At 53.4% G+C, this 27,236-nt stretch overlaps 2 protein-coding genes across 10 annotated transcripts; one reads left to right on the top strand and one right to left on the bottom strand.

Moving 5' to 3' along the window:
* Nucleotides 1–2,517: 2,517 nt before the first annotated feature.
* On the top strand, nt 2,518–26,659 carry GPR68 (G protein-coupled receptor 68). 9 transcript variants are annotated; one of them, XM_073241971.1, is made up of 4 exons: nt 11,356–11,491; nt 15,274–16,131; nt 20,949–21,228; nt 23,370–26,659. In XM_073241971.1, the coding sequence occupies exon 4, from the start codon at nt 23,498–23,500 to the stop codon at nt 24,581–24,583; it is 1,086 nt and encodes a 361-aa protein (XP_073098072.1). In that variant the 5' UTR covers nt 11,356–11,491; nt 15,274–16,131; nt 20,949–21,228; nt 23,370–23,497; the 3' UTR covers nt 24,584–26,659. The 9 variants fall into 9 exon arrangements, with proteins under 9 accessions (XP_073098078.1, XP_036847675.1, XP_073098075.1 ...); XM_073241977.1 differs by lacking the exons at nt 11,356–11,491; nt 15,274–16,131; nt 20,949–21,228 and adding exons at nt 2,518–2,830; nt 7,338–7,574; XM_073241973.1 differs by lacking the exons at nt 15,274–16,131; nt 20,949–21,228 and adding an exon at nt 11,979–12,263 and having other exon boundaries at nt 11,353–11,491.
* LOC118967149 (uncharacterized) lies at nt 4,843–12,385 on the bottom strand. Its single transcript, XM_073212253.1, has 3 exons — nt 12,094–12,385; nt 11,408–11,887; nt 4,843–5,777 (listed from the first exon to the last, which is right to left on the bottom strand). Exons 1-3 carry the CDS (start codon nt 12,383–12,385, stop codon nt 5,242–5,244), a joined length of 1,308 nt encoding a protein of 435 aa, XP_073068354.1. The 3' UTR covers nt 4,843–5,241.
* Nucleotides 26,660–27,236: the final 577 nt, after the last annotated feature.

Raw genomic sequence — 27,236 nt, forward strand, 5'->3', positions numbered from 1 at the left:
GTGCTACTTCCTGGTCCCACCTTCAAGGATGCTTCTCCACACGCCCCGCCCTGCTCCCGCATCACAGCTGCCTGTCAGACCCCTGCCTGGAAGACAGGCTACCCTAACTCCTCCTCCCACCCAGCAGCTCCCTGGCTCACCCAACACCAGCCGTCACAGTCCAGAAGTCACAGAAGCCAGAGTTGCGAGCTTGACCCCCTCCTGTCTCCACATCCCACATTTTACAGGTCACATCCTAGACCTGAGAATGTGTCTGGAGTCTGGCCCCTGCATGTCTTGTCCTAGGTCACACATGCGTGCCTGCATGTACACACACACACACTCCTGGCCCTGGGCTTTGGCAGTAGCCTGCCAGCTAGTCTGCCTCAGACAATTTCTCAGCCCTCACAGCACCTCTCAGCATTTATCCCAGGTGGCCTCTCTCTTTGAACATTTTTCTCTCAGGGCCTCCCCAGAGCCACCCCCGTCCCTTTACAGACATGGTCCTCTTTAGGAGGCTTACCTCGAGGTGCACCCAGCTCTCTTACTGCTCAGTCCCCGGACGAGCTCAGACATACCCATGCTTGATTATACCCGTTCTCAGGAGGCTCAGTGCATCTCCAGCCCCAGCCTCTGAGGACCTCCAGACCTGCACGTACAGTTTGGATGTCCCAAAGACACCCTACCCCAAAACTCAGCATGCAGTTCACCCTCCTCCTCACTGCCAGAGCCTCTGTGCTCCCCATCTCATCATACTGGCCCCCTTACACCTGGATGTTGGACAGCCCCCTCCCTCTTCCCTGTGTCCAATTTATTACCCTATCAGTTACCTCCCACAGCCTGCCCCAGGCAGCACCACAAGGTCCTTGGCAAGGGGGGCATCCCAGATCACTGCCACTCCAGAGCTCTAGGGCCCCACCCTCTGAACTGGCCTGGGACATGAGAGACCTGGGGAATGGGTACCCAGTGACAGCTGGATATCCATGTTCGCAGCTCATGTACACAGCTCAGGGGTGACGTCTACCTAGAGAAAGATTTGAGATCATCTTTGGGACAAGAGGGGCTCATCCTGGGTAAAACAAAAGTGAAAACTAGCACAGCACAGGCCTTGGGAAGGATCCAGCAGCAATTAGCATCTAACCAAGTGTCTGTCACCCAACCAGGGGAGGGGACGTGTACATACACGTGTTTATAAGTAAATAGACATAGGTACCTTTTATTTAGTATGTGTAACAAAATTTACAAATACATGACACTTTACTGTAAAATCCATACAGGCAATTGATTCCCTTTTTACTGTAAAATCCATACAGGCAAAGCTCTCATTGATTTTTGCCAAACTTGCGTATGTATAGCCAACCTATGCTTGCAACTGGCGAATTAGTGTAGTTCCAACATGAATGTTGGTTGATATTTTTTTATGTTAACAAGTAAGATGAAAGTGAAACAAACCAAAGATGTATGCCAGAACTTCACTCCATGCGGATGTGACTGCTCAGTCAGGTAGGTGTTTCTGAATGCTGGATGCAGTTCCTCGGTGTTTTGTGCTATTTACACTGTAATGGCTACAGATAGTGCACATTTTTAAAAATACAGTTTAAAAACCATAATATGCCTCTAAGATAACACTTTTAAATGCAATCTGCACCTTTAACATTTTCTCCATCACTTTAAGTCTGGGGACGCTACACACAGAAGAAAACATGAATCAAGTCCTGATGGGTAACACTTGCCAATTTCTGTGGCGTAGCTACTCTTACCATGACCAATTGCAGGCTGCCAGCATGCCGTCACTAACCACAGAGGTGGGAGGAGATGTGTAGTAACACATAACATCACCTCCATACAGATGGAATAGGTGTAAATAACCTCAAGAGCAGAGGAGCAGTAAAATAATTAGGAAGTGGCAAGTTTTCAGTATTACCTTTGTTATTAACACAAGTTATTTAATCATAGGTTTACGTAAGTTAATTTCTAGTAATGGGCATGTTTAACAACTAGGTTGCAAAATTCCTGGAAATGTACTGATCTGTGCTCACCAACAGGTACAGGTCAGCTCCAGCACGTCATGGGGAACACTGACTTTTAGAGATAAACTGAAGAGGAGACAGAACTATTGAGATTAAGTGGCCAGAGGAGGAGGAGGAAGCCTGGGGAGAAGAGCAGCTGGGTCCTGGGAGCTCTAAAGAGCTAAGGGTCATAGCCCATGGTGGTACGTGTGGACACAGCGTTCTTCCCACATAGGGTGCACAGGCCGTGCAGGCTGCCCCTGGAGGTCGGAAACTGCTCCAGGCCCTTCTCTCCCCATCCATCCTCGCACCTTGCCCTTCTCCCGTGGACAGAGTGGAAAACCCATCACCTCTCCACATGCATAGGAAAAGGGGGCTGTGGAGGGGGTGTGCCTGCAGGCCTGGCACATACCTCGGAGGGGTGAAGAGACCTGGCGTGTCTCAGAAATGCTCTCCCTTTTCCAAGCTCTGGCATTTTGGCCCAGCCCACTGGGGTCCTGTTCGCCGAGTCCCGTCGCGCGCGTGCAGTCAGAGCTGGCGAAGGCGAAACCAGCCACCTGCTCCCGTCTCCCCGCCTCCCGAGACCTCAGATAAACAGCGGGGAGGAGAACTGCGCCCTTCCTTGTGTCCCCAAGGGAGAGCGATGGCCCTACGGAGCCGTTCGGGAAGCCGCACCCTCCCCAGGCCCCGCGCGCCCCCGCCGGAGCCCGCGCTCCTCCAGCGCCTCCCGGAGCCGGGCGCGCAGGCCGCCACCCCCGCCCCGGAGGCCGCGCCGCCCGGCGCCCTCCGCCCGCGGGGTCTGGGGAGCCGCCGCCCGGCGTCCTGCACCCGGGACCTGAGAGGTGAGTGCGCCCGCGCAGCTCGCGTTCGGCTCCTGACAGCGGGGTTGGCAGCGCCGGATGAGGGGACCACCGACCTTCAACAAGGCCGGCTCCCCGACATCTCCTCGGGTGGAAAATTCAGATCTAGTCTCCAGATAAAGGCCTTTGCAGGGGGGTGGAGAAGAAGGGCTGTGAGGTAGGTCCCTGCCATTCCAGGGCCCGAATTGAGAGTGGTTTTGGGGTCCACGGACCTACCACCCAGAAGGTGTGTCAGGAGGTGGCGTTTTGAGGGTGCAGCAGGCGGGAATGGCCTGCCCTACTCGGCGCCCCTGGGTGGGGGCAGATCTCAGAAAGTCCAATCCCAACTGCCTTGATCCTAACTGCAGCTAAGGCCCAGAGAAGAGCACTGGGGGAGGAGTCCAGGCACTCAGGCTGGAGGCTTGCCTGAGCAGATGGCAATACCTCTGAGAGCCTGCTGGTGGCAGGGACTTCTCAGATGGCATCTCCTTTAACTGTCCCAGCCGATTTGTGCCCGCATTCATTCCCCTCACTCATTCAGCAAACAGGCCAAAGCTGGAGGGAGCTGGTCCCTCCCCATACAACTCATACTCCAGCGGGGAAGAGACACTGTATAATTCAGGGATGGTGGGAGGTCTGCCTGGCTTCTCCTTCCTGCCTCCAAATGATCAGAATCTAACTAAGGGGGCACCTCCCAGCAGTACACCCCTAGACTAATGAGAAATCCCTCCACTCTCACCATTCAAAAATTCCCTTTTATATCCACAGTGCCATACACACCTGTCACCAGGAGGATTCCCAGGATACCTCCTAGGCTCCTTGAGGGTTTTAGTTTACAAGTCACCTCTTCCAGGAAGGCTGCCCTGACTGTCCTCTATCGGGAGTGTTGGTACTCTGGGCTCCCGCAGTATGAGTCCTCCCTGCTGATCACCCTCCAGTCATAGCTATTGCAACTCAAGTTCTGTTGTATCATATATATGATGTTTTTCTCTGAATATTTTACTTTGGAAACTAGATTATTGTAGAACTTCTTTGCAGGGAATAGAAACTTGAAACATCTCTGGCTGTCATTATTTTCAGATCTACCCTGTGCTCCTCAGAGGCTTCTTGGGCAGAGGCTATCACAGTTTTTGTACTTTGGGTACAAACCCTGAAATCTCAGAATATCCCCGCCTAAGGGCACAGAGAGGACAGGGACCAGGGGCCCCTCCCTTCTCCACTCCTCGGGGCTTGCCTCTCTCAGCGTGCTGGGGACTGGAGGGAAGGAGACCTGCTTCCCTTACCCGGGCTGCCGCCATTGAGGTCCTCTTGCTGTTGAGCATCTCTTCTCTCTGGCCAGCCTGAACTGGTCCCGATGCCCCCTGTGTGGGGCCTACTTGCTGCCCAGACCTCTGACACGGGGGCCTTGGCTCCAGCACCGTCTCCTCCGTGCCGCCCCAGCTCCTGCCCCTGCCAGAGAGCCCTCCTGGCAGCCCAGCAGCTTTCCTCCTTACCCACTTGGCCACAGGGCAGGGGGAATGCATGCAGGCTGCCCGCTGTCCACCGGCCACCTCTTGCCTCTCTCCAGGCTTCTTTCCTTCCTGTCCAAAAAGGCGCACTGAACAGAGTGGCATGCCCCCTGCCTAGGCAGATGTCCACCCAGTATGGACCCTGGGTTCCTCCTTGCGGCAGCACACCCAGCCGAACGGGGCTTCTTCGGGGAATCTCGCAGCCCCTCAGGGCTTACCCTCTGGTCCTGGGTCGCACTCCACCCTCGGGGTTTGGTAGGATGTGGAAGCCTTAAGGGAGTGGTCAGGCCCATTGCTGAGGGACACTTAGTGCCTCTTTGTCCTCCACTGGACCCCAGTGGTCAGCTCCAGGGCAAGAGGAAGGACCCCCAGCTCACTCATGGTTCCATTAGTCTTAAATACACTTATTTTTAAAAGGAAATTGTGTTCTGCTCCCAGAAGTGGAAAACCAGTACCCCCTGCCACAAAAGGAATGCAATTAAACAAATAAAAACAAGGAAAACCAAGCAGTGTTATTAAACTTTAATTAGCACCTGTTGCCCACAGGCTGGCTTTCTAGATTAGCAAGAATTAAAGAGGTACTCAAGACATTTACTACCCAGCTGAGACTTTCTCCTTAGTGTAATAAGGATTAAGATAAACCTGGACAAAGAATAAAGAAATACATGGCTAAACTATCAGTCAGTACCTGCTGAGTGCAGAGCACCACACAGAGCCCAAAGTGATACAGAATGAAACTTAATCCTGTATCACCTGAAGGGTCACTTCCTCCAGGAAGCCCATCCTGATGTGCCCCCTTAACAAGCTGTACTTCTCCTGCTGTAACGTTTGTCTTATTTTATTGTCCTGGTGTACTGGCTTCCACTCCTGGGTGGAAGTTCCATAAGAACAACCACCAGATCTACATTACTTTACTATCCAGGTTTCCCCCACAAAGCCTGGAGCACAGGTGCTGAATGAACAGATGAATGAACAATGGGTTGAATTTCTCAACTCTGCTCCCTCTGGGCCCCTTCCAGCAATGCCTTGCCCTTCTCCTCCTCCCTGTCCAAACCCCACACTGCCATCCTTCAAGGCCCTACTGAGGGTCCAGACTCCCCAGGAGGCCTTTTTCAACCAACCAAGCCCACCCTGAGCTCTCCTGCTCTTGATACTCCACCCCTGGCAATGCTGTGACCAGGAGACACTCAGTTCTGTGGTCTGCTGTGTTCCCAACACGTCCACAGAGCGAGCAGGATGGGCCACCACACAGGTGCTCACGAACTCCCACGGCGGGGTTTGACATGGCTCCTCCTGCAAGGATGCAGTGGCATGAGTCCCCTGCGGCTGCTGTGACAGACTTCCGGGTGCCCTGTGGCAACACAGACTTACCACCCTACACTTCTGGAGGTCAGAGGTCAGTGTCAAGGTGTCAGCACAGCCGAGTTCCTCTGTGGGGGGCACTAGAAGAGAAGGCATTTCACTGCCTTTGGTCGCCTCCCATCTTCAAAACCAGCAGTGGCTGGTTGAGTCTTTCTGAGACTCTCCCTCACGCCTCCTGCTTTCACCCTCTTGACTACATCAGGCCCAGCTGGATGGTTGAGAACACTCCCCGACCTCAAGATCTTTAACTTCATCACATCTGCACGGTTCCTTTTGCCATGTAAGGCAACAGAGTCACAGGTTCCAGGCATTAGGCCATGGCCATCCTTGAGGAGGAACGTCGTTCTGGCTAGCACAATAGCTGTCCCAGGTAGTCAGAGAAAACTGGCTGGTGGTATATTAATATTCGCTGGCATTTACCGAGCACTTACTGTGGGCCAATAACTTCTGGGCACACTCCCCGCCACTCTGGGAGGGAGGCATTGTTGCCATCTTCCCTTTACAGTGGGGATTAAGAGGCTAAATAACTTGGCAAGTGGCAGAGCTGGGATTTGAACCCAAGCAGCTTGGCCCCAGGGTACCCCTCCCAACCTCCAGGCTACCCTGCCTGTGTGTCACCATTATCACACTCACGACACCAGCTGACAGACAGCCCAGGAGAGGCCAGGCAAGGTCTGAAGCCCAACAGAGGGAGGGAGGATTTTCCCCAGATTTTCTAAGTGAGACCCCTGTCTAGGTGACATATTATTTGCCAGATCTCTCCCATATCAGCCCTTTCTCACCCACACCCTGTAAAAGGCACCTAAGCCTATCCAGGGAAGCTGCAGGGAGCTTCCAATGGTTCTCTTTAGGTTCTCTTTAGCCAGGCATGAAAGTCTAGAAGAGTTTCTGGATGCCAAGTACCACCCAGATGCACCGCTGTCCTCTCCCAGCATCCACACACCAAAGTAACGTGAGCCCCATCGGAGGCAATCTTACACAGCAAGCCAAAGAAAGTAAACCGCACTTCCCCAGCTCGCCATCACAAAGGAGCCTGCATAGCTGAGCCAGAGGGGAACACGCGAGCCTTCCGCAGGCACTGGATGAGGAGGGGTGCCCAATGTTTATTGAGCACTCACTAGGGTTAAGAATAGCTCAAAGAGTTTTATACTTATTAACTCATTTAATATGCACAACAACCCTGTAGGGTACTGTTATTATCCCCATTTCACCGGAAAGGAAACTGAGACACAGAAAGGTCATGTAACTTTCTGAGGTCACACAGCCAGGGTGAAGAGTCAGGATTTGATCCATTCTCCATAAGCAGGAGAACCTAGGTTGAGGCTGGTCAAGGCTGGTTGAACAGCATCAGCCTGGCCTACCGTACTTGTGTCAACCAAGCCTCCCCTTGTGCCTTCCTTGCACAACCTGCTTTTTTGCACCTGCTAGGCTAGGTTCCTGGTTTCTGTGTCAACCAGATGTTTTGGGAGCATCTTTATCTATTTCATTCTTACACCAAACTTCATTATTAACCCCATTTTAAAGAAGAAGAAGAAACTGAGGCACAGGGAGGCTGCATAGCTTGCCAGAGACTCTCACAACCAGAAAGTAACAGATTTGGGATTTGAACTGAGACATTCAGTTGCTACCCCTTCTCACAGCTGCCTCAGCCTGAGCAAGCCCAGCCTGAAGCCCTCCTCCAGAAGTCCAAAATCCAGCCAGGGATGCAGCATGGGTTTGCCAGCTCTCCAGATGTGGGTGCTCACACTCCCTGGACCCGAGCTGATTCACCAGCAACTTTGGAGCTTCCTGCCTTTGAGTGTCCACGTTAGTCACACTGTCTGAGGGCCAGGGGAGTATCTGAGTGGGAGCGGAAACAACACTGTGCTGTTAATCAGGTCAGTCATCTGATTAATCGGCTCAGGCCCAGACCTGCTGGAGTGTGGTTGGTGCCAGAAGTGATGGTTCTCAGAAAAACCAGCTTTTCGTTGCTTGAAGCTCTCTGGGAGGTGCTTGACTCTGCCATGGTATTTCTCAAAAGGAAAGTTGTATCACAGTGAGTAGCTAGAAGCTCCCTGTGGTGGTGCTGGGAAACAGAGGGCAGGAGAATCTGCAAGAGGAGCGCTGGGTCTGAGCAGGAGCAGCGGTGAGCTGGCGCTGGAGCCCAGTGGGGAAACAGGGAATCATCCTGTTGTTTGGGGGTTAAAGAGACATTTCCTCTGAGGCCGACCAGCTGTGCTAATTGGAAGGATGACCTGCAAAGACAGTAGTTTTTTAAAGAAGATAATCTCTGGTGATTCTAAAATGTGTGCATATGCTTCCACGAGTGTGAGTTTGCAGTGAAGGTGCATCTGATACACCCACTTCTGTGTCCTCTGGGGGCCTGGCAGGAAGCAGAGGCACTGTCAAGCAGGGGCACTAAGGAGAGGTTAGTACAGGGACGCTCTTCAAGGGTGTGGATGGGGCGAAGGGAAATGATGCTGGGTGGTGCACCACCATGACACTAGCATCTCGGGGGAGCTGCTACTGTCCCCAGGCCTGGAGGAAGGAGGGGGAGAGCAGTGCAGGCTCAGGACTTGCACGGGAGCTGGCGGCTGCAGCAAAGGGAGGCACCAACCTGAAGCACCCCAGCAGAGGTCAAGTACTCCCTCTTTCCCACTCTCATGCCAGCCTCTGACTCCCATTAGCGCTTCCTGTTGGCCAAACTCAGCAGAAGCCCATGGTTGTGGTCCAAAGAGTGGGATGGAGAAGGGTGGGAAGTGGATCTGGACAGACCAATAAAATCGGCATGCTTTTGGCCTGCTGCACCAATCTCTTTCACCCATTCCATCAGCTGCCATTTCTGAGCAGCCATAGTGTGCCTCCCTGGGCTTACCACCAGGAAAAGGCAAATGCCGAGACTGAAACCCCATGAGAGGCTGGAAAAGAGAAATGGACATAATTGCCCCTTGTGCCAGGTATGGAGAAATTTTGAGCCCAGCCCAATGTGGGAGATGATTTCTGTGGGCAAGAAAAATGGTTATTAGTGTAGCATCTCAAATCAGCATTCCATGAGCATGGGCCATAATTTACCATTCTCTAGGACCAGGAAGGTTCTGGAAAACAATGCATGCTTCATTTTAACTTGGTGAGCTGTTTGTAGTCTATAAGGCCATTGCCAGGTATTGTTTACAAACCAACAAATTCAACTGTTCCTGCCAAGGACTGGCCATCTTAACACCAAAAAACACAGCACAGTCTAGCCAAAAGGCAACTTTGCAGGAAGTGCGTGCATCCTTTTGCTTCTCCAAATCTAGCATTTTCCCTGGGAAAGCATGGCCAGAGATGTCAACACTGTATTCCACAAGCCAGTTCTAATGATTTTTAAATAACTGGTGTGCCATGCTGTTCCATTCTAAACAATGAGGCAAGAATCAAAATGGTGTTTGTTTTAACTGGAGAGTATTTAGACTATGAAGAGTTCTAGACGTGCTTGGACATCTGTAAACAAAGACTGTGTGCTAGAAAATGAGAGGCAGAGAGGAAGGGCCACCAAGTACTGCCATATTGCCCCAACTCCAGGTGCTACCAGATAGGTTACAGTGTGTACAGTCAACAATATTGAACAGTGTGCAGTGTAGCAGCCCTGGCAGGACTCATTTATAATAAACTTACTACATGGCATGCACCATGGATCTGGAAACTAATGGGCATTAGGACACCCCACTTCTTGCCTGGAGGGATAGGATGCAGAACATAATCACTGCAAGAAGCACCCTCCCAGTCAGGACTCCACTCAAGTCCTGGCTCAGACACTCAAAACTGAGTGACCTTAGCAATTCACTGAACCTCAGTTTCCTGGATCTGTGAAATGGAGAGAATAAAACTAGTTGTTAGGATGAAAAGAGATCACTCATAAGTGCTAAAGACACAGTGAGAACTCAAAAGATAAGAGCTGTTTACAAGGGCATTTGGAGTGGGCAGTAATAATAATGGCTAACATGTGTAGAACCCAAATATCTGCTGGGTGTTGAGCTAAGGGCTTTACCTGATACAATCATGCAGTCATCTCAGCCCCCTTCTGAAGCAGTGTGTCTGCATTTCACACACGAGGAACTGGGCACAGAGAGGTGAAAAGACAAGGGACTTGTCAAGGTCACCTTACTAGTAAGAAGCAGACCTGGGATACAAACTCAAGACCCTTTGGCTTTCAAAGCCAAACTCTTAACTACTTCCAGTTTGGCAATTTTTAAAAACCATATGTGCATTTTTATGGCATGAATATTCATCCAGAAAACTCCATTTGTAAAGATTTTGCAAGAAGCAGGAATTTCAAACTGAGGACCAGCACAAGAGGCTGATGTAGCCTCTGAGAAGAGCTTGCTGGGAGGTTGCTGGGCATTTGCCCAGTAGGAAAAGCAAAGTCCCTGCTCACACTCCTTCTGCCTCCCGCTGCCTCCCCTGCAGGGTTAACATCTGTCCTCTTGCCCACTGTCCATTTCCTTCCAGAGACTCACAAGGGCCAGAGTGCGGAGCTTTGGGCCTCCCAGAGGGGTCCGCAGAGGGTGACACTGAGCTCTCTCTTTACCTCCCCTGCCTGCTCTCCAGTTGCCCTCTGCCCCTAAACCGTGCCCCCAACCAACTGTCCTGACACCAAAGTTTCTTCAGATTCCTGCAGTGACCATCTCAGACACTCGTTTCACAAGCAGGAATGGGGTGCTCTGCTCTGAGCCAGGCACTGGGTGCAGAATAAGGGCCCTGCAGAGGGTCGGCTGTGTGCCAGTGACCCTGGCAGATGGTGCAAATGCTGGGATGGGTGCTCAGCACAGATTGCCTGGGGCACCCAAGAAGACTGGATAGGGGAGGTGACTTTCACCTCTTAAAACTGGGGCAGGAGTTCAGGAGATGGCGGTCAGGTGTTCTTTTGAGTGGGCAGGGACACAGGTGGGAGTAAGGGTGTACAGATGTGAAAGGGAGAAGGTACTGAGGGAACAGCTAAGGGTGGCTTGGGATTGGATGCAGGTGGTGGTGAGGGCTCTGGACTCACCTGCCTGGATTTGAGTCTCAGTGCCTCTACTTAATACCTGTGTGACCTTGACCTCTCCACGCCTCATTCCCCCATGTGTAAAATGGGGATAGTAATAATATCTACCTCTGTGCTGTCCCTGGTAACCCCTGCCTCAAGCACACTCAGGCCCGGGGACCCCCCAAAGCAGGGACCCAGTAGGCAGCAAACCTAAGTGCAGAGGGGGGTGGAGAGAGGCCCAGAGCGCAAGGCGGCACCACATTTACTGAGTGGCTGCTGATGTCCTGCGCTGGGGATTACAGACGTGGAGAGTACAGAAAGATCGCTTCATGGGCTCTTCTCTCGGCTTCCCACCTGGGGGTTGTGGATGTGGCTGGAGACGGACCCTTGTCCTTTCGCAGCCAGGTCCAGTCGGAGCCCATGCTGGCAACTCTAGAATCTGTCCCGGGGACAGCTGGTAGTGGGGGCAGGGAGGGTTTACCTCCGGGACAAGTCTGCACGACTGCAGCTCTTCCTGGCAGGCGCCTGGCCTGGGGCCTGTGGTCGGAGTAAAAGACAGGGTGCGGATGGGCTGGGCTGGGTGTGCCCGGCGGGGGCGGGGATTGGGGGGGGGCGTTGGATGGGGGAATCAGTCGTGTTCCGAAGAGGAGGAGGGCCTGGGCGAGAAACGGATCCGCCGGTGTCCCCAAGCCACCCCTACCAGCAGCCGGAGGACGTAGTGCCTACCCCGTTTGCTGCATGCCAGCTGTAGGAGGGTGCAGGCGACGCGCGGGGTGGCGGCAGCCAGCGCTGAGGCTCCTCGCTGCACAGGTACGTGTCTCCAGCCCCGGAGCAGGCCTCTTCCTCTCGCCGAGGTCGTGGGGACCTGGGCGCGCCAGGCCCGGGCCACTGCATGCGGGCGGCACCCGGGTCCCGGGCCCTGGCAGCAGCTCTGTGCTTTCTCCGGCGCGGCCCCGCGAGCGCGCGACAGGGCTGCGGGCACGTGGCCCCCACGTGTGCGCGCCAGGGTCGGGCGAGTGCGGGGGCCGCGGCCGGGCACCTGCAGATGCGCGCTGAGTGGGCACCGCGGGTGCCCGGCGGAGGTGGGCGGACGCGGCAGCGGGGAGGCCCCGCGGCGTCTGCCCCGAGCGCGGCGCGTCCTGCTCGCCCGCCCGGGTGCGGTGTCTCCGCCTGCGGTTGCCGCCTGGTTGAGCACCACCCCCTCGGCTGGCTTCGTGGCCACCTAGTAATTACTCTTCGCCACCAAAAAAATAAATAAAATTTAAAAATAAGACAACTAACCCTTCATTTCCCAAAGATGCTGCGCAAGCGACCCACAGGTTCTTTGAGGGCCAGGCTTTCCTTTCCTTCTTCCGAACCTGTGCGGTCCCCCGCACGCGAAGGGGAGCTCGTCGGACGCAGGGCAGGCTTACCGAGACCCGAAGTAGCCCCCGCGCCGCCGAGGGAGGGCAAAGCGGGCCTGCGACGCTGGTCCACGAAGCTGCTGGGGGTTCGCTGGTTGGCTGGGGCCCTTGTCCCACCATGAGGTGGACCCAGGTGATTCCCAAACTGGGAAACGGGGACGCGGTGGCACAACGCAAAGGTAGGCTCCTTGGGGTTTAGCAGTGGGTAGAAGAGAGAACAGAGACCCGACCACGAGGCCAGTGGCTTTGGGCCACTTGGCTGTGGCCGGACCTTTGTAAAACGGAGACAAATCTCAGCCATGACTCCCTCCCGGAGGGGTTGTGAGAACCGTGGATGCTTTGGACTATAGAGACTGGAGAATCTGCAGTTGAGCGCCCAGTTCCAGAACCAGACAGCCTGGATCCAAATCTTGGCTCTTCGGCTCATGAGAGCTAATTACCTGGGGCAAATCACCTAGCCCCTTTTTAAGCCTCAGTGTCACCTTCTGTGAAAGGGGCATGGCAGGAGAGCCTGCTTCCAAGGAAGATCATGCAGTTAAAGATCTCGCCTTGAAAGCTGTGCAGTTTCCCCCGAGTCTTAGTTCTGGGTTACTATGATGTCGCACCCTTCTGGGTACAGCTCACACTGTAGGGAGAGAAGACTCATCTAACAGGAAGCCAAGAGTGCAAAACAGGTTTTATCCTTCCTAGCTGGCTGGTCCCAAATGAGAAACCTTACCTCTCTGTGCCATAGTATCTCATGGGAAAAGTGGAGATGAAAGTAAAAATATTTTTATACCCATCTCATAAAGTTGTTATAAAAATCAAAATCAAATAACCATATGAGTGTATCCAGCACATGATAAACCCTTAAATAATGTTGAAGAAAAATCATTCTTATGTTCCCATTATCTATGGCTGCATAATAAACCACTCCAAAAGTAGTGGCTTAAAATAGCAGTACTCCATTTTGCCCATGAATCTGCAATTTGGGCAGGGTTTGGGTGGAGATGGTTTGTCTCTGCTCCTTGCAACATTAGCTCAGATGGCCCAGCTGGGACAGGGGCATCTTCTTCCAAGATCACACCCTTGCGTGGCCAGTAGGTGGTCCGGTTGGTTCCTTTCAATGCGGGCCTTTCCGTGGGGTTCTGTGGGCTTACTCACAGCATGGCACCTAGGTTTCAGGAGCAACTATTCCAAAAGACAGGAAGTGGGAACCCCCTGTCTCTCCAGACCCTGACTCAGAAACTGGCACAGTATGGCTTCTGCTTTATTCTATGGGTCAAGTAGTCACCAAGATTCAAGGGGTGGGGGCTCAGACCCCATCTTTCAATGAGAAGAGTATCAATTTACAACTACCTTGAATCTACCACGATTTGAAAGTCTGCCCTTCTGCTTTATTTCCCCTCCTGGGTGCAATGGTAACAAATCAATTCATCTTTGCAAAGGATATAGGGTTTCTCCTAGACCAGCAGAGAGACAGGTATGACTAGGGCCTGTCACAGAGCCTGTTTGGGTCAGTTTCTCTGGGTGGATTCAGGGCTGAGGGAGCAGCCATATACAGGGTAGCTTCTCTAGCATGAGATTCCCTGCCATCTCTGAGGCTTCAGTCACCAGCTCGCCAACTCTGTACCTTTAAAAGAAGACGCAGAAGCCAGAGAGAGAGAGTAATTCGGATTCAGAAAACTAGATTTTAGCAGGTGGCCCAGGCTGAGTGTAATGAGCAGCTAGGTAGCTCTCAAGTTTGTTTTTCTAGAGTGTTGCTGCCTGGGTGCTGGGAGTGACTGTTGTAATACATCATTAGTTATTAATTGAAGGACTGGAGCACTCGGGGTGGGGAGGCAGGAGGCTGGTGGGGCCGCAGGTTCTGGGTAGGGGGGTTGCCATGGCAACCTTCAGGCCTACAGTTTGTGCTTGGCTCAGAGCCGGAAGGATGCCCCAGGCAGCTCAGGCCGACCACAGACTCTCCAGAGAGAGACCCAGGTAGGCTTCTGCTGTAACGCATTTTCACCACACATTGCCCCCACCCCTGTCCTCTAACTTTTGCCTCAGCAATAAAAATACCTGGGCCTCACCTTTCAGAAATCTCAAGGTGGCCAAGGAAGGATGAAAAGACCCCATGGAAGGGTACAGTCAATGTTGGGGGTGGGGTTGAGAGGACTATTTGTCCATCCTATGGATGCCAGGGAGGGCTGTGTAGAGGAGGCGGCATTTGAGGTGGGCCGTAAAGCAGTGGTTCTTGAACTTGGGTGTGTGTCAGAAAAACCCAAGGGAACTGCTCAAAATGCAGCTTCTTGCACCTCATCCCTAAGTGATTCTGATTCAGTGAGTCCAGAGCAGGACCTAGGAATCTGCATTAAACGGGCACCCAGGCGATACTGATGCAGGGGTCCTGAAGCTCCCCTGAGAAGCATAGCCTGAGGAATGGCATGGGGAGGGGGTGTTGGCCTTCAAGCTTAAGGAGAAGAGTGTGGAACTGAAGTGGGGAGGAACAGAGGCTGGGAAGGGGGTGGACCGCATGTTGGGCCGCGCAGCAGAGGCTCAGAGGACCTCCTCCTCCCTCATACTTCAGCTATCTTCTGTCCCCCCTCCACTCCCAGCGCACCTCTCAAAGCCCATCCCGACCCAGAGGTCTGTCACCCGTCACCACACATCGCTGGTGGCTCTATTGGTTGGCCCGTACAACTTTGGTTTCACTGCTGTCCCTTTTCTCTCCTTGTTAGGCTCAGTCGTGGGTTTGGGGTGGCAGGTAATGTCAAGCTATTTAGTTATTTCCTTCCTTTCTTCTCCCCCAGCTTCCAGCTATCCTTGTCTCTTGCCCTTTCAGTTATCAAGAATTTAAGCGTCAAACACTTGGGCAGCATTGTGCCAATCCCTGTGGGGCTACCAAAGAGAGAAAGGTGGCCCTGGGAGCTTGTTGGCAGCTCAGGCCTTACCCCAGACCTACTAACCAGAATCTGCACCTAAACAAGACCCCCCGGAGAGTCATATATGCACTGACATTTGAGAAGTGCTGCTCTACAGGGTTTTAAATAAATGCAACATAATCACATGGTAGGCAGAATGATGGCTCCCCAAATGGAGTCCAGTTCCTAGTCCCTGGACCCTGTGAATATGTTACCTGTGGCAAAGGAAAATTAAGGTAGTGGGTGTAATTAACGTGACTAATCAGCTGACCTTCAAATAAGGAGATTGTCCTTGATTCTCCAGGTGGTGCTGTGTAATTACGGAGGTCCTTAAATGTGGAGGAGGGACCAGGAGACTCAGAGTCAGAGAGGGAGATGTGACACTACAAGCCAAGGTCGGAGTGACAAGAGACGCAATGTGGGGCCGCCTCAGTCCTCCACTGCTGGCTTTGATGATGAAAGGGGCCAAAGCCAAAGGATGCCAGAAGCCTCTAGAAACTGGACAAGGGAATGGATTTTTCCCAAGACCCACCAGAAAGAATACAGTCCTGCCAATACTGCTTTTAGCCCAGCAAGGCCCACTGCAGACTTCTGAGCAGTAGACTAATGTAAGGAATGTGTGGTCTCAGGCCACTGCATCTGGCTAATTTGTTCAGCAGCAACAGGAGACTCATACAGTGGCCCAGAGCCTCGTCTCTGGAGTCAAACAGTCCTGCTGTTTCCCAGCTGTGTCACCCCAGGCAAGTTGCTGGCACTCTCTGAGGCTCAGCTGCCTTACCTGTAAGAGAAGGACAGCCCTGCCTCAGAGGGTTGATGCAAAGGTTAAAACAGGAAACCTTTGAAAGGTGCTCAGCACAGTATCTGGTAAAAAATACATGCTCCCAAAATGACAGTGACTTCACTCCTTCATCTGAAGTTGCTCCTGCCCCTCCTCTGACCCCACCAGGGCTGTGGTGCCAGACACTTTGGAAGGTTCTCTGCTGGTCCTCGAAGCCATCCCTAATTCATACCTGGCCACGTTTGAACTCGCCACAGTGCAGCACATTGCCTTGGCTCCTATGGTCTAAGTGTGTGGTCAAGTGTAAGGCCTGGGAAGGCCAAGGCCAGCCTTCAGCACACAAGTCAGTGAACGTCCCTGCCACCAAACAGCACATGGCTCAAGGTAGGCACCCCTTGCACTTGTCAGAGCCGTCGGCGAGCCTCTGAGGCCTTTACCCCGAGTAGCCCCAGTTCAGTAGAGTAGCCATGGGGAAGAAGGTTGGGCACCATAACAAACATCTTACCAAGTTGGCCTGCCCCTCTTTCACCCTTTCTAGAGTAAATCAGATGGGGAGATAGGACCTCCTGGCCTGAGGCCATGGTGCTCTTGCTACCACCATTACCATCCTCATTATTAACTGCATCCTCACTAAATCAAGGACTATTAGGTGCCAGGCCTTTGCTGGACCTCATCTCTCTTGTTGCGGAAGGCCACCGGTCAGCAAGGTACGCAGTTTGTCAGGGTCACAGCCAGACAGCGCAAGCACAGGGACTTAGCCTCCAGGTCTGGCCCAGGGCCTCTGCTCTCAACCTCCACCCTGTGACCATGGGATTGCTGTCACGTGCTGGTGGCCTTGCATGGTGCCACCAGCTCAGGGAGGACTCCAGAGCCCTCCCTATGGTGTCTCCCAGGCTGCTGGACATTCTGGGGGCAGGTGGGTACCCAAAGGTCTGTGGCTGGGGTTCCTGTTGCCCTCCAGGTAGCCTCCAGAGAAGCTCAGAAAAGCCCAGCTGCCCTGTAGAGCCTGGTTTCCTGGAGCAGATGTCGACGCCAGGGGCAAATTGGGATGCCCAGGGCTCAAGGCAGCCTCCTGGGGCTGCCGCCCCCGTGGGGGTCTACAGTGCTCCTGACTGCTGACACTGGGGGCTGAGAGAGACAGAATGAGAAATGAACTCAGGCGGCAGGCCCGGCCCCCGCTACGGCCCCACGTGGGGTCGCACTGCCTCTTCTCGCCAGTCACTAAATGCCCCCTTCTGTCAGTGGCAGCTCCAAGATTCTGCCACTTTGGAATTAAGGACAGAAGTCTGAGTGGGGGGAGGCAGGCCAGGGGGCTTCTTTTGAGGTGGCGTTTTTATTATTAACTCATTACTTTTACTTAATTATAGGTTTGCTTGGTGAGGTTTGGAGGAGTCAAGGTTATGGGGTCTCTAGGACCCCTCAGGCCACTGCTCGATGCTTGTATCATCGTGGTTTCCTATTTTAGGTTAAAGACAAAAATTCAAGCACCAAAGTAGAGCACAGCATGAGCTCTTTTTTCTCCCCATGAGTGTGCATCTCACAGAGGCCATGGGCTTAGCTGATTGGAGTGAAACTGAAGTAAAGCATCATCCCTCCATCCATAGTCCCAAAGGCCCATTGGGAGGACATGGGGGTCCCTGGCCCTGGAGAGAGAAGGGCTCCCCACTCCAGGGGAGGCATCATACATACTGCTGGAGGGGCTGGGCAGCTTAGGAGTCTTGTGGGAAGGAGGGGACACAGTGCCATCAGCCGTCCTTGCAGGTGCAGGTAGTGATGGTACAGATGGTGTGTGTGTGTGTGTGTGCACTGTTCAGCTGGGCCAATCTGGAGAGAACCAGAGGTGCCGTCTTTGGCCGGTGTGCCCTGGGAGTAGCCAGGCATTCACTGTGAAGTTGATCCTGCAGTCCTAACCTGGCCTTCCATTCATATGACATCACATGACATGAATGCCAACCACACTTCTACAACTCAAAGAAGGCATTGACATCTAAACGTGTGATACGGCACTATAACCAGTCTTAGCCTCTTGGAGCAACTGAATGAGCATTTGCTTGGAGGACCCAGGCCCCACAGAGGGGGATTCTTCTTGGGACCCCTACAATACAGTCCCCTGACAGGACTATAGCAACTTGTCGCCTGGAGCAGATGAGTCCTGTGAATCACCTAACACAATGGGGAGAACGCTGGTCCTCGGCAATCCGCACATATGGTGGACACTGGCTTCCTGGCTCCAGCAGGGCATCCAGTGAGCACCTTCCAGGGAGGCTATTCAGAGGGAGGAGGTCATGGCAAAACAGCCCCACGCCTGAAATCATCAGCTGGTTTCAAGAATCAAGGCTATGGTTTAACTGCAAGGCACTGGGCTACAGCCTTTGACCTCTGGCCCCGACTTACCCCATCTGTAAAATGAGGAGGCCTGGCTAGGTAACCTCCAGGGGTCCTTGCAGCTCTGCTCGGGGCCATGCTGACTGAAGACACCGCTGCTTGCCTCCCCGGGGCCCAGCATGGTGCCCTGGTGCTCTCATTCTTGATCTGCAGGCAGGACCCACCCCCTCCTCTACCACATCAGCCCTTCTCCACCAGGCTGCCCTTTGGAATTGGCCAGAGGGCTTTTAAAAACATTGATGCTGTCACCTCACCTCCAGAAAGTATGATTCAATTTGTCTGGGGTGGGCTCTGAGCATTGGTATCAATCTTTATAAGCTCCCTAGGTATTTTCTAAGGTATGTTGTGACCCACTGACCCAGATGTTAGCTGCTAGCAGCTAAAGGGTGACAGCTTGAGGGTGGGAGTGGAAACAGCTTCCCTCTCTCCTTGCCTAATCTTGCCGATATTTCCAGTATATTCTGGCTACCTGAGCATTGGTCTGAGTGGCTCAAGAGAAGACTACTGGGCAGGGGCTCTACATCCTGTATCTCCTCGCCTGGTATCCTGCAGGTGCTCAAAGGTGGCTTGATGGGTAGAATTACAGCACCTGCTACTCCTGCATGCCCCCACCCCTCCCCCCCACGAGTCCCCAAGGTCCCCTGCCCTTCATTCAGGCTTTAACATTCCCACCAAGGCTGCTCCCAGCCTCTGGAGTAAAGCAGACGGAGGATGCGTGGAAGGAGCACCCTGCCGCCCTCATCTTTTGACTGGCGAGGGTTCCTTGGCAACCACCCAGCCTGCTACCAGATCGGAGTTCACATGATTCTGCCTCAGCTCAGAGGATGGGCAGCCTCCAGCTGGGATTCTCTAGACGGAGCCGAGAGGAACGGTCTGTAGAAAATCGCCAGACAGGGAGCGCTGGTCCTGGCTGCAGGGTCGCTGTGTGGGGTGGGTGTCTGCCAGCCCGGACGAGGGGGGTCTAGTCTCCTCCCCCGCCCTCCCCCGCCCACCCCGACCTCTGCGGAGCTGCGAAGGAGGAAGCCCAGCTGTTTGATATTTGAGGGCAGAGCTGGTTGGCTGGGCAATGTCAGAGAGGACTCAGATTCCCCCTGGGCTGCCGCCCCTCATCTGGGCTGCAGAGACCCCCTCCTTCCTGGGTCTGGGAGGCTGAGTGGCAGCGGGGGCAGTCCAGCTGTTTCCCAACTGGGGATCCTGACCCAGGATTAGCATGTCTGGAAATCAATGTAGATGTTCATAACCTGTGTTTAGAAAAACAAAAAAGAATGGAAATGGTCCGAGAGCGTCCTAAATAGTCTGGTAAGTATTGTTTGGGGGAAGTTTATTTCTCCGAAAGCATGCACGTGTGTGTATAATGTCTGTGTGTCAAGTGTATTTCTTGCTGTGGCTTTTGGTCAAAAGAGCTTAAAGGAAGGGAGTTTGTGCCTGGACACCTGGGTTCTGGATTCAGATCCAGCCAACTAACTGTGTGGACTTGAGTGAAGGACTGGCCTCTCCAGGCTTCAGGTTCTGTGCAGTGTGGGTCAGCAGTGCCAGCTCACCTCACTCACAGCAACTTTGTGAGCTCAGAAGGGATTGAACTTGGAAACGATTACAAGGGCCTTAGAAATGAGATTCTGTCTCCTTGTTGCTGTAGTGAGGAGGGTATTTGGGGGAGAGACTAGGACTAAGGAAAAATTTCTACTCCTGTCCCAGAGGGAAGTATCAACGGCCTCTGAAAGGATCAGTTTTAGGAAATGACACATCTTTGCTTAAAACATGTGGAGATCTGACCAGCTGAAGGGAAGGGAAGCCAGGCTGCAGGAAACTTCCCGATCTGTGGCCCCCGCTCCTGTGAGCAGGGCCGCCAGACGCCATGAGTAACCGTCTGTGTGCGTGCCCGAGTGCACCACACAGAAGAGGGGTGATGGATTAGATCACTGTTTATGCACCACCTGAACTCCAGTGTCAGACGCCTCCGCCTTCTGGCTTGGACTGTGCAGAAGGCTCCCAGCTTGAGTCAAAGAGGCACTTCCTTCCTTGCAGGGCATAATTTCTCTTGGTCGTTAAAGTCATCAGAGAGCTCTTTGCTGATGAGCATTTGTCTAAAGAGTTACATTTAGTGTCGGACTGCTCTGCATGTAGTTTCTCAGTTTATTAGGTAGATGATAGTGTTTGAGATGTAGCGGCTCCTCATTTTGCTTCTTTGCCCCCAGTCCCCGCCACCTTGGGGAACCGCAGCCTGGGAGCTTGCTGGGTTTTCCTCAGTGGGTGTCAGAGAAATGGTTGGCCTGGAAGAGCATCGTCCAGGTGCAGGGGGGCTGGTCCAGGACTGGGACTGGTGGTCCTCATGGTGGTGTCTGTGAGGACTAGAGCCTGGCAGAGCCTGGAGGGTGGTTGCTCCGGGACAATCATAACAAACAGGAAGAGAGCATGGCCGAAGGGAAACCTACAAAGTTCTGCTGGGTCTTAAGAGCCCCTTCCAACCACCTCTGTTCTCCAGCCTGGGAACTCCTATAGGCCACTTAGCAGGGGCGGAATCCCAGACCTTCCAGACCTTTGGGAGCCTTGCTGTTCACAGCATGGTCCGTGGACCAGCCGCACCAGCAGCGCCTGGGAGCTCGTTGCAAACCCTCAAGGCTCACCTCCGATGCCCCGCCCCCCGAGTCAGAAATTCTGGAGTCGGGGCTCAGTAACCTTTTTTAACAAAGCCTCCCGGTGACTCGGATGCACAGTTCGAGAACCACTGCTCTAGAATACCGAAACCCTCTTTTTGCTCCCAGGTGAACGTAGAAGGTGCTTTAATCTAAACGTAGCGTTTCTTCTTTGCCCTTCAGGCTTGAGTATTTCTGACTTTGGCTGCCAGACTTCACGTGCTGTTGCCTAGGAAGAAGGAAGCCACATGCCTTTGCTCCAGCCCATGCCGCACGTACACACGCTCAGTGCCGGTGAACAGCAGGCTTCGGGCAGGGCAACTCACAATGAATTCCTAAGACCTGCCAGGATGTGGTTAGCTACGGCTTCATTTGCCATGTTTCTGGCGCCTAGGGACCTGTGCTTATGAATGAACTTATCTTTCCTGCTGGTTGATTTTATCTGAACTGCAGGGAACCTGAGGTAAATTCAGCAACAGGATGGTCCTGGGCGGTGCCGCTGAGGTCTGTCTGGGGACCTGCTGCTGTTGACTTCCTCATGGGCAGGCCAGGGGAACCACTGGGCGCCATAGGTATGAGCTTGGGTTTCAGGGACAGGGGAGCAGAAAAGAGGAGGGGGAGTGGAGCCAAATTCTGATTCACCAGGTTGTGGACAGAGTTGAGGGGTCACAGGCCTCAGGTGCCCCTTCTCCCCGCCCTCTCTCCATCAAAACATATTACCAAAGACAAAAAGCCAAAACCACAAAAAGCAAGAAACAAGAACACAGCCTTGTGTACTGTTGGTGGGAATGTAAAATAGCACAGTGCTGTGGAAAACGGAATGGTGGTTCCTCAAAAAATTAAAAATAGAATTACCACATGCTCCAGCAATCCCACTTCTGGGTATGTACCCAAAAGAACTGAAAGCGGAGAGTCACACAGATATTTGTGCCTCATGTTCATAGCAGCATGATTCATGGTAGCCAGAGAGTAGAAATAACCCAAATGTCCATTGACAAATGAATGGAAAAACAAAATGCTGTGTGTACACACAATGGAATATTATTCAGCCTTAAAAAGGAAGGAGATGATTACATGTGACAACATGGATAAACCCTGAGGACATTACGCTGCACAAGATAAGCTAGTCACAAAAAGCAAATACCAAATTACTCCATTTATATGAAGTCCCTAGAACAGTCAAATTCACAGAGATAGAAATTAGATTGGTGGCTGCCAGGGGCTGGGGGAAAGGGAGATGGGAGTTAGTGTTTAATGGGTACAGGGTTTGGGAAGATGGGAAAGATGTGGAGATGGATGGTGGTGATGGCTGCACAGTGCCACTGAACCGTACACTTAAAGATGGTTAATATGGCAAACTGTACATCATATTTTTGTAACCACAATTAAAAACAACAACATGCACCCCCCTCCACCACCATCAGTGAAATTCCAGGCCTGTGTCCTGGAGAGGATGGGGAGGTGAGCCCACCCGGGAGTCCCCGGAACTGGGAGCTTGGGAGTGAGTCTCAGGTGGGGACTCAGTCTCAGATGTGGCAGGGAAGTGGCGCATGGATCAAGGGACCTGGACTCTAATGCCGATGCTTCCTTCTTCAGGCTGGCTTTGGGAAGCCAGAAGAGGGTTCACTTCCCCTTTTGAGCTTCAGTTTTCTTCCCTGTAAAGTAGGGGTGCCACTGACTTATACATTCCAGAAATATTCATAGATGCCTGTGATTTGCCAGGCACTGTTCAAGGCGGACAAAGCCTCCGCCCTCTTGGAATTTACTCTCTCATGGAGAAGGCAGGTCACCAACAAGCAGACAAGTAAATAAACAGGAAAAATGTCAGATACTGATGGGGCCTCTGTGGCATAAGCAAACAGGAGAATGTCATGGTGACTAGGGAGGGGGTGGCTTTAAGTGGTGTGGGCTGGGAAGGCCTCACAGGAGGGGCCGTTTAAGCTCAGACGTAGCAGAACAGGAGCGAGCCCCCGGGAGGAGGTCAGGGGGCAGCCCTCCAGAAGAGGCAGCAGCAAGGCCTTAGGCAGGACCAAGGCCAGGTGACAATGCACAGACGGTTGGCCCGCGGAACAGCAGTGTGGTGGCAGTGGGCAAGGCCAGGGAGCTGGGGCAGGTCCCACTGGGCCTCGTAAGTCCCAGAAGTTTGCCCGGAAGTTTGGGTTTTACTGTAGGTATGTTAAGAAATTATCTCAACAGGTCTTAAGCAAGGAAAAGGAGGATCTGGTTTGTGGTTTAGCTGCGGCTGCCATGTGGATAATGACGAGGGGCATTAGGGGAGCAGTGGGTGGGGGGTACTTGGTTACAGAGAGACCAGGCTTAGCATGGGCTCATGCTCACAAGAGTCCTGGCCTTGCTTGCTGCACTGAGGGACCAGGGAAATAAATAAGGGACAGGAAGCCAGGGAAGGGCGATGTGGAAACAAACCATGTGTCCGTTTCATGGCAGGGCCCATTCAGATGTTCTAGTTCAGTTGGAGTTGGTTGGCAAGATCATCTTCTAAATTAAGTGAGGCACGTAGAACCTGTCAGAACCCCTGACACACAGTAGGTGCTACAGGACTGTTAGCTCCTCTTATTCTAAGCTTTTCCTGCCTTTGACCTTTAGGGCCCTACCCACCACCACTGAGGCCCAGCCTTTGATACAGCTTGAATCCCATCCTACAGTCAAAATGGTGGTAGAGAGACTGGCCCATTCCCTGGGCCCATGAGGAGTGAGGCCCCTTCAGCCCAAAGATGGGGAACATCACTGCAGACAACTCCTCACTGAACTGTGCCATCGACCACACCATCCACCAGACGCTGGCCCCGGTGGTCTATGTCACGGTGCTGGTGGTGGGCTTCCCAGCCAACTGCCTGTCCCTCTACTTCGGCTACCTGCAGATCAAGGCCCGGAACGAGCTGGGCGTGTACCTGTGCAACCTGACGGTGGCCGACCTCTTCTATATCTGCTCGCTCCCCTTCTGGCTGCAGTACGTGCTGCAGCACGACAACTGGTCCCATGGCGATCTGTCCTGCCAGGTGTGCGGCATCCTCCTCTACGAGAACATCTACATCAGCGTGGGCTTCCTCTGCTGCATCTCCATCGACCGCTACCTGGCCGTGGCCCATCCCTTCCGCTTCCACCAGTTCCGCACCCTGAAGGCGGCCGTGGGCGTCAGCGTGCTCATCTGGGTCAAGGAGCTGCTGGCCAGCGTCTACTTCCTCACGCACAAGGAGGTCATCGAGGACCAGAACCGGCACCGTGTCTGCTTCGAGCACTACCCCCTGCAGCCATGGCAGCGTGGCATCAACTACTATCGCTTCCTGGTGGGCTTCCTCTTCCCCATCTGCCTGCTGCTGGCCTCCTACCAGGGCATCCTGAGGGCCGTGCGCCGGAGCCACGGCACCCAGAAGAGCCGCAAGGACCAGATCCAGCGGCTGGTGCTCAGCACCGTGGTCATCTTCCTGGCCTGCTTCCTGCCCTACCACGTGCTGCTGCTCGTGCGCAGCCTCTGGGAGTCCAGCTGCACGTTCGCCAAGGGCATCTTCAACGCCTACCACTTCTCCCTCCTCCTCACCAGCTTCAACTGCGTGGCGGACCCGGTGCTCTACTGCTTCGTCAGTGAGACCACCCACAGGGACCTGGCCCGCCTCCGCGGGGCCTGCCTGGCCTTCCTCACCTGCTCCAGGACTGGCCGGGCCCGGGAGGCCTACCCGCTGGGCACCCCTGAGGCCTCTGGGAAACACGAGGAGCCTGAGCTGTTAACGAAGCTCCACTCGGCCTCCCAGACCCCTAACTCCTCTGGAGTGGGAGGGTCCCCCACGGGCGGGCTGGCCTAGCAGGGGTTGCCCACGTGTGGGGCACAGTGAGGCCTGAGCATGCTCACTGGCTGCCACCTGCTTTGCAGAGCGCAGGCGCCTGCCTCAGTCTGCTGGAGGGTAACGATGGGCCGGGGCTGTAGCAAGGCCTCCTGGTTCCAGGGAACCCCATCTGGCTTGCTGAACCTGATGGGGCTGCTGAGTGTGGGCATGTGCCCTGTCAGCTCATGGGTGTCATCTGCTGCCAGCTGGGCTGCTGGTGGGAGGAAGACAGGGAACTGTCACCTCCAGGAGATTTTCAAAGAGAAGCTGGGGTTTGGGGGTACAGCATGAGTATAAGGAGAGAGGAGGACTAAGAGATGAGACTGAGTCCTGGGAGCGCACCTGCCAGGACCTTCCAGAGCCATTGTTGTCACAGGTGATACCTGTCTGAATGCACTAGTGTTATCCGAGGAGGTGACACCCAAAACTGTATTGTCACCATTAACACTGGAGCCTCACTCCATGCAGTGGTAGGGGCATGACAGGCAGAGAGACCCCAGCTCCAGCCATGTCACAGTTTAATAGGGAGAGATGATCAGACTCCCCAAGCCCCAGGGCTAATGGAAAACAAATCCCAGAGACCCCAGGGTTCCCTGAAGCTGTGTCTGTGGTCCTTTAAAAAGCCAGTACTGAAGCTCGAGTGTCAGGAAAGAGGCCTAAAGCCACTGTGTCTAACAGAATTCCTTACACACAGATTCCTGATTACTTTTCTGTTTCCATCTGCCCAGAAGCACCAGACCAGAAGCCTGGGACTGTGTGTGTGTGATGTGTATGATCTGAGTGTTCACGGTTAAAATGCCTGGGTCTCCAAGATGCTACCTGCCAAGTCATTGAGGCTAGGGCCATGCAACTGCTGGCAGAGGTCCCCCTGCTCCCCAGCCCTGGCCACAACCCCCCCAATCCCTGGTCCCACACAGTGTGGAGTGTCTGGCAGTCTCAGAGAGGAGCATGACGTTCTCCCCAAGTTCCTCAGATAGAGCAAAACAAACAAAACAGATGTATTCTCTGACATCTCTCAGCCCAAAAGGTTAAGTTCTACTAGGAACAGGAGAGGAGGTGGCCCTGGAGAATCTTGCCTCCCTTGATTCTGGCACTGTGTCTCTGCCAGATGTTCCTCCCCTCCCACCTGGAGAGCGAGAGTGGACCTTTGGGCCATGTGTAGCCCAAGGTATTGACCACCATCTGTTCTATCCAGCAAGGCTGGGTACAGGGCTCATCTCTCCTGCCACTTTGTGCCCAACCATGGTGAGCCCCTGCTCTGGTGAACATACCGAGGACCAGAAGAGCTTCTTAATGTTCCAGGGACCTGCCTGCACTTACAGAAATGCTGGCCTTTCAGATTTCCTGGTTGCTGACCAGGAGTCAACTCTGACTTCCCTCAAAGACCTGGGACTTAAGCTCCTCATAGCCAAGGGGCTAGGTGGGCTGAAGCCTAGGGAGGGACTGGGGTGGAGGGAGAAATACAAGCTGGCATCAGTGAACATTTCTGGAATCTGCTAAAGGGAGGGCCAGGAAGAACATCTTCAATTCTCCTCAGCTCACCCCAAGAGGTAGATTTATCCTGAATCTATTAACCCTCCTATTAGGGGTGCCCAGAGGCAGATAGCCCAGTCTATGTTCCCCAGGGAAGTGTCATCTCAGGGCTACACTTGGCTTTGACTGGGTAGCCCCTGCCCCAGCTCCCTATAGAGGGCATCCCATAACCTGGGGAGGTTCTCTTTCCCTTTCTGGAGGAGGAAGTGACCAGGTCTGAAGGTGGCAGAAATGACCACAGCAGAGAAAAGGCCACCCAGCCCCAGCCCAGGATCTTACTGGGGGTGATGGCACTAGCTGAGTCCTCCATGCTCCTCATTCCAAATTCCCCACTATTTTGACCTTAAACACAGCCATTCCCACAGGGATGGCCTGGGATGAGCTGAATGCAGTTCCATTTACTGTCAAGAGTTGTATTTTTGTATTGTCCTCTCTTTTATGCCAAGTATGTATGTGCTGGATTGTGCAATGGATTTATGTAGCCAACCTGAGTCTGCAAATAAAGCAAAGTAACCAGCCATAGCTGGGGTGTGCAGCAGTCATTATTGGGGGGGTGTGCTGTCCTCTAACACCAGAGTGAGTAGGGGTCCTTTGAAACAGCCAGTGAGGTCAGGAAGGTCCAGGGACTGACTTTCTTAGAGAAAACTCCAACAGAGTCATTAGGGGGTTTGCCCTGGATCACCCAGCAGAGGCCAGGAAGGATCAAATCTTCAAGTAAAGTCGGGTCTTCTCTTCCTCCTCTGGAGATTCAGTGTCCTCAGCTCTTTAGCACATGGTAGTAAGTCTACTCTGGGATTTAACTTGGCCTTCCTTTTGAGGACAGAGCCCAGCTTTAGAGAGTATCATTCTCTCTGTCTTTGGACACATGACCCCTTCTATCTGTCGATAGGATCCCCACAAGGCAGGCTTGCTCAGACCATGCCTTCCTGCATCCTGGGGGGAAGACACCAGAGCAGAAGGGCCCGTTGCCATAATCTTGGAGGGCTACATTTGTTGACCAGCTTTTTTTTAGGCTGGAGCATCTTCCTAACAGTGGCGAGCTACATGTTTATTGCTGAGGATTAACATATTAAAACATAAATTTAGTTTTGGTTCACTG

The sequence above is a fragment of the Manis javanica genome, chromosome 8 (genome assembly GCF_040802235.1).
Source record: "Manis javanica isolate MJ-LG chromosome 8, MJ_LKY, whole genome shotgun sequence".
In the NCBI taxonomy this organism is placed as follows: Eukaryota; Metazoa; Chordata; class Mammalia; order Pholidota; family Manidae; genus Manis; species Manis javanica.

Coding starts and splice junctions, on each gene's coding strand:
- LOC118967149 (XM_073212253.1), bottom strand. CDS start 12,385: ATGGCTGAGATTTGTCTCCGTTTTACAAAGGTCCGGCCACAGCCAAGT. Junction 11,888..12,093: donor GGGGGCTACTTCGGGTCTCG/GTAAGCCTGCCC, acceptor CCACGAAGCCAG/CCGAGGGGGTGGTGCTCAAC. Junction 5,778..11,407: donor GCTGGCATGCAGCAAACGGG/GTAGGCACTACG, acceptor CTTCTCTTCTAG/TGCCCCCCACAGAGGAACTC.
- GPR68 (XM_073241977.1), top strand. CDS start 23,498: ATGGGGAACATCACTGCAGACAACTCCTCACTGAACTGTGCCATCGAC.